Genomic DNA, 9,700 nt, shown 5'->3' with positions numbered 1-9,700 from the left:
AAGAGGCTACAATTTGCACAAGCTCACCAAAATTGGACAGTTGTTGCCTGGTCTGATGAGTCTCGATTTCTGTTGAGACATTCAGATGGTAGAGTCAGAATTTGGCGTAAACAGAATGAGAACATGGATCCATCATGCCTTGTTACCACTGTGCAGGCTGGTGGTGGTGGTGTAATGGTGTGGGGGATGTTTTCTTGGCACACTTTAGGCCCCTTAGTGCCAATTGGGCATCGTTTAAATGCCACGGCCTACCTGAGCATTGTTTCTGACCATGTCCATCCCTTTATGACCACCATGTACCCATCCTCTGATGGCTACTTCCAGCAGGATAATGCACCATGTCACAAAGGTCGAATCATTTCAAATTGGTTTCTTGAACATGACAATGAGTTCACTGTACTAAACTGGCCCCCACAGTCACCAGATCTCAACCCAATAGAGCAGCTTCGTGCCCTGGATGTGCATCCCACAAATCTCCATCAACTGCAAGATGCTATCCTATCAATATGGGCCAACATTTCTAAAGAATGCTTTCAGCACCTTGTTGAATCAATGCCACGTAGAATTAAGGCAGTTTTGAAGGCGAAAGGGGGTCAAACACAGTATTAGTATGGTGTTCCTAATAATCCTTTAGGTGAGTGTATATATATATATATATATATCAATGTATATATACAGTGAGGGAAAAAATTATAATTATATTAATAATTATATTATTATATTAATAATCATTAATTAAATTGTGAGTTTCCATACTTGGTTGCAAATCCTTTGCATTCAATGACTGCCTGAAGTCTGGAACCCATAGACATCTCCAGATGCTGTGTTTCTTCCCTGGTGATGCTCTGCCAGGCCTGCACTGCAGCTGTCTTTAGTTCCTGCTTGTTCTTGGGTGTGGCCAATTCAACTATTTGGTATATTCTTAAGATATAATGCACTGGTGAGCTCAGGAACACCAAAAGGCCCAGAAGACAACTGGGGTGGATGACAGAAGTAGTATTTCCCTGGTGAAAAAAAACCCCTTCACAACAGTTGGTCAGATCAAGAACACCCTCCAGGAGGTAAGTGTATCTGTGTCAAAGTCAACAATCAAAAGACTTCAGAGTAAATACAGAGGGTTTACCACAAGATGTAAACAGGAAGACCAGATTAGAGTTTGCCAAAAAACATCTACAGAACCCTGTACAGTTCTGGAACATCATCCTATGGACAGATGAGAGAAAGATAAACTTGTACCAGAATGATGGAAAGAGAAGAGTATGGAGAAGGGAAGGAACTGCTCATGATCCAAAGCATACCACCTCATCTGTGAAGCATGGTATGGCATGGGCATGTATGGCTGCCAAGAGAACTGGTTCTTGTATAGAACCAGTTCCCCATATATAGCGATTGGACTGTTTTTAGAGCAAACACTTTAGAGCACATGATCAGTAGTAGGGAAAACCGTTCAGAGCAAGAGTACCTTATGTTGTCCCACTCTTCCAAGGCAAATCTCACCAAAGATGACTCCAATTAGATGGATTAAGCAGCAGAGCATTCCAGGGAAACATGATGTTAGATAATTACATACATTTCCAATAATCCAAGAGTCTGCATAAAGTGAATACAATGGCATCAGGTGAATCAGTGAAACGCACATACTCTATACTGTTCCTCTCAGCCTTCCTCCCACTTTGTACTGCCCCTGGCCTTTTTATAGCCCTAATTAACTGCACCTATGCTTGACAACAGATGAGCTGCGTGATCTAGGTGGAGGTGGAGGTGATCTTTGTAGCCTGAGGCCCTCTAGAGGGCTTTATACTGGTACTGCAGGCCTCATAAAGGGAATAGGACTTTGAACAGGTGTAGGCTGACATACATCCCTTGTGTCACCAGTCTGCGTACTTCACCACAGTATGCATTTAATATAGTATAATAAACACATTGTTTACACTGTTTTCTAATGCAGCCAGCCTTGACAGCAAGTGAGCTGACAGCTCAGTGATGCGTGGACGCAGTGCTAGGTTCAATCTAAAGAATTAACACAGGTTCCAGCGAACAGATTTTGATCTGGCAATGTTGTGAGAGGTCGTCGTTTGGTAGTATTTTGGTTCTGACAAAGCCATGATAAATATGTTGCACAAACATATTACCCTGACCATGGATTAGTATTACTGAATTCCTGGCAAAAGTGGTTTGTTGCTCAAGGTCTAAAAACGGTCATTTACTGTAAAAAATGAATATGTCATGTCTTACTCCATGGTTGTCTCCCAGACCATGTCATTATATATATATATATATATATATATATACAGTGAGGGAAAAAAGTATTTGATCCCCTGCTGATTTTGTATGTTTGCCCACTGACAAAGAAATGATCAGTCTATAATTTTAATGGTAGGTGTATTTTAACAGTGAGAGACAGAATAACAACAAAAAAATCCAGAAAAACGCATTTAAAAAAAGTTATAAATTGATTTGCATGTTAATGAGGGAAATAAGTATTTGATCCCCTATCAATCAGCAAGATTTCTGGCTCCCAGGTGTCTTTTATACAGTAACGAGCTGAGGTGAGTTGAATTGGCCACACCCAAGAACAAGCAGGAACTAAAGGCAGCTGCAGTGCAGGCCTGGCAGAGCATCACCAGGGAAGAAACCCAGCATCTGGAGATGTCTATGGGTTCCAGACTTCAGGCAGTCATTGACTGCAAAGGATTTGCAACCAAGTATGGAAACTCACAATTTAATTAATGATTGTTAGTTTGTCCAATTACTTTTGAGCCCCTAAAATTGTGGGGACCACATGTAAAAATTGGTATAATTTCCAAATTAAAGATGAAAGTACATTTCAAGCACATCTTGATTGTTTCCTTTCAAATACAGTGTGGTGGTGTACAGAGTCAAAATGATGACAATTGTGTCACTGTCAAAATATTTATGGACCTAACTGTATGTATAGCGTATAACTGAGTGAATGTGAAACTATACAGTACTCCAGGGACTTTACCACACTACATAAACAGGATGACATTATAAATGGAAAATTGAGAAATGCCAGGGGATATATAGAGGGGCTCTGTAGTTATCAGTTGATATCTGCTGCCTTTTCCAAACCTCAGATTTAGTGGTCTTCTCCCCACTTTGGTTGCTGCATGATAGGTCAAAAGGTTTTTGTTTCGCCTCCAACAAGAATGTGCTTATTTGACTGCATATTTAAACAGGAGCAAATGGAAATGCAGCAGAGTTTTAATAAACCCACAATGTGTATTAAATACTATAATATTAAATTATAAATCCATACATACACGGGCAAAGCTAAGCTCAATGAATAGGTGGGGTCTAGCTAAACAGGCACACAAAGGCAGGGACATATGGTGCAAGTGTGATTAATTATTTACAGCACTAGTGCAGACAAAAGCAACAGATATACAAAAAAGATATGAAAACCTAGCCTAACTAAACTTCCTCACATGTCCCTCTCTAAACATGCAAGTAATAAGAGACATACAGTGACCAGTCCAAATCAAATCCAATTTCCACAGTCAAAGCCTATTACCAGTAATCCTCTCCACTACAGCAATACTATACACTTTGGCTACAAAGTACACTCAGACTCCACAAGACATGCTGGCTTCCTGCTTATCTGCAGGAGTCAGACCAATCAGGTGAGCCATGCATGTCAAGTGTATCCCCCAGAGTTTCTGGGGGATGTAGTGCCATTCAGGGTGAGTGTTTTGTGCCCTGCCCAACACGGTGTCACAAAAGCATATTTTCATAAACAGGGTCTTCTGAGTTCTTGGTTTCATTACAATGTCTGCTCTGGAAGGTAGGTATATTGTTGTAAATAGCTTCCCCTGTAACAGAGAAAATGGAACATAAAAAAAAAGATTCACCACAGATTCTTATAAAAATAAATATAGCTTGAACTAATTAAGTTTTTGTCTTTTAATTTACAGTACTGTGCAGAAGTTTTAGGCAGGTGTGAAAAAATGCTGTAAAGTAAGAATTGCTTTCAAAAATAGACATGTTAATAGAAAGTGAGTGAACAGAAGAAAAATCTATCAAATCCATATGGTGTGACCACCCTTTGGCTTCAAAACAGCATCAATTCTTCTAGGTACACATGCACAAAGTCAGGGTTTTTGTAGGCATATAGTCAGGTGTATGATTAAACAATTATACCAAACATGTGCTAATGATCATCAATTCAATTTGAAACTGAAACAGAAAGAGCTGTGTAGGAGGAATAAAACTGGGTGAGGAACAGCCAAACTCAGCTAATAAGGTGAGGTTGCTGAAGACAGTTTATACATGAAAATACAGGAACTGGGGTGCAGAAAAATGGCAGCAGGTGCTCTGGACTGATGAGTCAAATTTTAAAATATTTGGCTGTAGCAGAAGGCAGTTTATTCACCAAAGGGCTGGAGAGCGGTACACTGATGAGTTTCTGCAGGCAGTGAAGCATGGTGGAGGTTCCTTGCAAATTTGGGGCTGCATTTCTGCAAATGGAGTTGGGGAATTGGTCAGAATGAATGGTCTCCTAAGTGCTGAGAAGTACAGGCAGATACTTATCCATCATGAAATACCATCAGGGAGGCATCTGATTGGCCCCAAATTTATTCTGCAGCATGACAATGACCCCAAACATACAGCAACAGTCATTAAGAACTATCGTCAGCATAAAGTAGAACAAGAAGTCCTGGAAGTGATGGTATGGCCCCCACAGAGCCCTGATCTCAACATTGAGTCTGTCTGGGATTACAGGAAGAGAGAGAAGCAACTGAGGCTGCCTAAATCCACAGAAGAATCGTGGTTAGTTCTCCAAGATGTTTGAGCTAACCTACCTGCCGAGTTCGTTCAAAAACTGTGTGCAAGTGTACCTAGAAGAATTGATGCTGTTTTGAAGGCAAAGGGTGCTCACACAAAATATTGATTTGATGTAGATTTGTATTCTGTTCACTCACTTTGTTAATTTTGTTAATTGATAAATATAATGTATTAACATGTCTATTTTTACTTTAGAGCATTTTTTCACACCTGCCTAAATCTTTTGCACAGTACTTTAACATGTTTCTGTGTGTAACAGATCATCAACATATATCTGTATGTATATCAGGTCAAGAATAATTATATTGAATTTTAAGTTCTGTAACTGTTAGAAATAAAATTTGTATTATTAATTCTTTCCTCTGGGTTACTATTCTTTAAGATTAAACACATTCTGTAAGATGATATGAAATCCATATAAGATGCATTGGATGTATTTAATGCAGGAAATAAAATCTCCAGATTTGTTTAAGTTTTAAAAATGATTTCAGCGACGAACCTTTCATCTCTCGTCTCTTCCTGGTGTGTTTAATGAACATGATGACAGCAGCAAGGAGAAGGATCACTGTTACAACACCTCCTGCTACTGATATGGCCATAATTCCTGACATGGTCCAAGTTACACCTTCAAAAATAAGGTTAATATTTAATCAATTATACAAATTATAGAAAATAACAGTTGATAACCCCATGGAAGTAAATTTTATGAAGCAAAACATAAAACAATGGCAGTTTTTTTCAACTACCTACTCTTTGTTTACAGAAGTTGAGCTTTCTGTTCATTCTTTTGCTTTCTGTTTTATTTTGTTTGAAACTGATGCCACGTCTGATTGAGTGTGATTACAGTTAGGCTTTGTAGAGGCACATAAAAGCAAAGACAACCACAGACCTTTGCCTTTTACATTGCCCTGTTGAGCATGGAAAGAATTGTTTAATTTTGTGGTGATCCATGTAATCATACATATATATATATATATATATATATATATATATATATATATATATATATATATATATATATAATCTGCAATCATGACAAATGAACCACAAACATAAATTATTAAATAAATACATATATATTTGGTTTAGTTATAGCTATGACCATCTGAAAATGGATCATGTTTTTCTGTACCTAAATCTGAATGAAGATGCTTAAAGAGCTGTTTCAAACTCTGTTCTTGTGAAGTACATCTTTTGGTGATTTTTATTGATAGAGCATATGGGACAATGAATTTATATCATTTTTGAAGAAACTTAATTAAGACGCAAAATGGGATTAGGACTGTTAATCAGAATCTTACCTTGACTTGACACAGTGAGAACAACTGTGCGTTTGGACATCTTACCCACAAGGTCAACCACACTGCAGGTATATTCTCCTGAATCAATGAGTCTGAGCCCCTCTATCCAGAGCGAGCCATTCTCACAGACCTGGACCCGTTTGTCTTCAGCAAACACCTTCTTGTCCATGTAGTTTGGACTGATTTTCAAAACAGCCAGCAGCCTGGAGCTGTTGGAGACACTATACTTCCATTCCACGGTTTTCCAGCTACTGTTTATCACAGACGCACTCAGCAAGACACTCCCGGCCTCCTCCACAGTCCTCTCCTCCACATTGCCTGCCAGGGCATCTGAAAGAAAGAGAGCATTTACAGTAGTTTTAATAAACACGTTTTGCACTACTTGCTTTTTACTTATCTAATGTCATTTTTTTGTAATTAGAAATTTTTTAATAATGGGGCCTATGGGAACATTTTATGTAATGTCAAATGTACATAAGTCAGGTGTTGATTGACTACTTTACATTGCCCTATAGTCATCTCTGGCTCACCGTGACCCTCCACTGGTTAAAGTGGTTATTGATTATGGATGAATAGAGACACCTCACAACAACGAGGGACTATACAGTTATTGAGTCCTCAAGAGGATTGGATGAATTTGATGAATTAGATGTAATCATATTAATTTGTCTGTAAGACCTGTTTGCAATTAAACTGAAAGAGTGTTTACTTACTTAATACAGAATACATACCCAAGGCAGATACGTTAAACTGCACAATATCCACTCCACCATTGTATACTGCTTCACACGTGTAAATCCCTGCATCATGAGGCTCAAAGTGCAATATGTGGAGAAAAGTCCTTTCATCTTTTTTTTGTATTGTTATTCGTGACTTGTTGCAAGTGTTTGTTTCAACCATATCAAACCTTAAAACTACATAGCACTCAGCCCCACTGGTCCTTCGTATATTCCATTTTTCATAGATTGCATAATTAAAAGTTGTGCATGAGCAGTTGAGAGAAATATCCCTTCCAATTTTGAAGTTCACAAACTGGATTTCTGTTAAAAAAATTTGTTACAGAAAGCTTATTAATGACAACAACAATAATAATTAGTATCTGCTAAAAACAAAAATGGGTATAGTACAATTTGTATTAGGAGATAAAGTGAAATAACTTATTAGTAGGTAACAGGCAAAATGTATGGTAATACAATGAAAAGCAATCCACATTGTGTCTAGTTATAACAATTGCTTTTTCAGTTTCATCAGTGAAGTCCTATACACATTAATACAACTGCAAAAAATAGTTCTAACCATAAATGAAGAGCTTCCTCTTTTCCCAGAAATGTGTAAACAGTGTGATTGATTTGTGAAGCCACTCAAAGGCTTTTTATGAAAATTCCACAATTTCACAGTTTCTTTGACACGCACTCTTGTTTTATGTTATTATACTACTGAACATGACACTAAAGGCTTTTAAGTGCTGTACAGAGGCATAAAGCAACAAGACATATTTTATTGTGTGCTTGGATACTTAAAAAAAAAAAAGGCCTTAAGTACACAATTTAAACACCAGTCTCAAAAATCACTATAGCAGAATGTTCAACAATAGAGAAAGGATAGATATACAGCATGAAAGAATGCATACATTTGTGCAGTCCCAACATATATATTTATATTTAAAAAATCACAGTATGCATACATTTGTGCAGTCCCAACATATATATTTATATTTAAAAAATCACATTATATCTTACCTTGAGCCTGATTCCTTAGAAACAAATACATTACTGTAAGGACAGCACTATTCACTGTCATTTTAACTGTGTGCAGCTTCCTTGAAAATTCAAAGGACCATCAGAAAATTGCAAACAATTAACTCAATAACAACTTTTCATGAAGACGCAAGTTAAACTCCAGCAGACAAAGGAAGTCACACCTGTGTGGTATATTGCTTTTAACTAGCGCAGTTTTCATATTCTTACTGATAAATCCATTCTTATATTGTTTCGAAATGTGTAGCCAGTTCAAAGGGCTAAATATCTCACAATTAAGACTGAGAGTAAATCAAGCTTCTGAGATCTTAATTTACAATACATGCATCAACAGAATGGTCTCTCAGTGAAAACGCTGTGTGCCAAACTAACAGAAGGTTAACTATAGCTAACCACACATTCTGTGAACCACAAAAACATACACAATTCACACAGCAGAAGAGAATGTGAGCATACTCAGGTCTGACAGCCTACAGAGGAAGCATGTCATTAAGGATAGATAAGTATCTCTCACGGATGTTTACTACAAGATGTGTCGTTTATTGACATCTGCTCAGAATCAGCTTATAAAGCCACCACACCCCACCTCCAAGCCTGCATTCTCCCAATCCATCCTTCATTGATTGAGACATTTGCGATGGTGCATTGTGTGCTGCTCTAATGTAGCTGCTCTGACAAGGATGGCTGTAATGTAGTGGTTGTAGAGGTCAAACTTTGCACGAGGCAGAGCGGCGCCTGGGAGAGAATGCAATGATGCTTGGAAGTAACACCCACAACCAATCAAACAAAGAGAATGGTCACCGTCTCACCACAAAGCTCTGCCATTTTTCTGCCTCATTAGTAGATAGTAGGGTCCTATAGGCACAGCCTATTTTTTATGACGTATGACCTAACCTTATTAATATTCCTACGTCATAATTGGGGGGGGGGGGGGTTAGGTGGAGTTATTTCCTTAATTATTTCTACGTCATATCCGTCAGAAAGGTTGATGTATAGGAAACAGAGGGTGTCAATTAGAGGAGTCACTTCTAACTGGATTGAGGTTGTTAGTGGAGTTCCACAGGGATCAGTACTAGGGCCTTTGCTTTTTCTAATCTATATTAATGATCTGGACTCTGGGATAGTTAGCAAACTTGTCAAATTTGCAGATGATACTAAAATAGGTGGCTCAGCAGATACAATCTTGGCAGCACAGGCTATTCAGAGGGACTTAGATAATATTCAGTTGTGGGCTGACACCTGGCAAATTAAATTCAATGTGGACAAGTGCAAGGTAATACATGCAGGTAACAAAAATGTCCACTATAATTACACTATGGGAGGTACAGATCTAGATGAAGTAATGCATGAGAAAGACCTAGGAGTCTACGTGGACTCCTCACTTTCTCCATCCAAGCAATGTGGGGATGCAATAAAAAAGGCAAACAGAATGCTAGGGTATATTGTCAAAAGTGTAGAATTTTAAACAAGGGAAGTAATGTTAAGACTACAATGCACTAGTTAGACCTCATCTGGATACTGTGTACAGTTCTGGGCACCACACTTCAAGAAGGATATTGCTGCTTTAGAGGCAGTTCAGAGGAGAGCAACCAGACTTATTCCAGGTCTGAAGGGAAAGTCCTACTCGGAGAGACTGAGGGAACTGAACCTTTTCACCCTGGAACAGAGGAGACTACGTGGGGACTTGATCCAAGTCTTCAAAATCATGAAAGGCATCGACCACATCAAACCAGAGGAGCTTTTCCAGATCAGCAGGGACACACGCACCCGGGGACACAAATGGAAATTGGGCTTCAAGGCATTCAAGACAGAAAACAGGAGACACTTCTTTACACA

The 9,700-nt window shown here is 38.5% G+C and overlaps 1 protein-coding gene across 1 annotated transcript; it reads right to left on the bottom strand.

Moving 5' to 3' along the window:
- Positions 1–2,505: 2,505 nt before the first annotated feature.
- On the bottom strand, positions 2,506–8,250 carry LOC136751351 (uncharacterized). Its single transcript, XM_066706901.1, has 5 exons — positions 7,847–8,250; positions 6,839–7,147; positions 6,108–6,437; positions 5,306–5,431; positions 2,506–3,833 (listed from the first exon to the last, which is right to left on the bottom strand). The coding sequence occupies exons 1-5, from the start codon at positions 7,905–7,907 to the stop codon at positions 3,736–3,738; spliced, it is 924 nt and encodes a 307-aa protein (XP_066562998.1). The 5' UTR covers positions 7,908–8,250; the 3' UTR covers positions 2,506–3,735.
- Between the last annotated feature and the right edge of the window lie 1,450 nt (positions 8,251–9,700).

This window comes from Amia ocellicauda, chromosome 6 (assembly GCF_036373705.1).
Source record: "Amia ocellicauda isolate fAmiCal2 chromosome 6, fAmiCal2.hap1, whole genome shotgun sequence".
NCBI lineage: Eukaryota > Metazoa > Chordata > Actinopteri > Amiiformes > Amiidae > Amia > Amia ocellicauda.
This window is presented reverse-complemented; position numbering and strand designations above follow the sequence as displayed.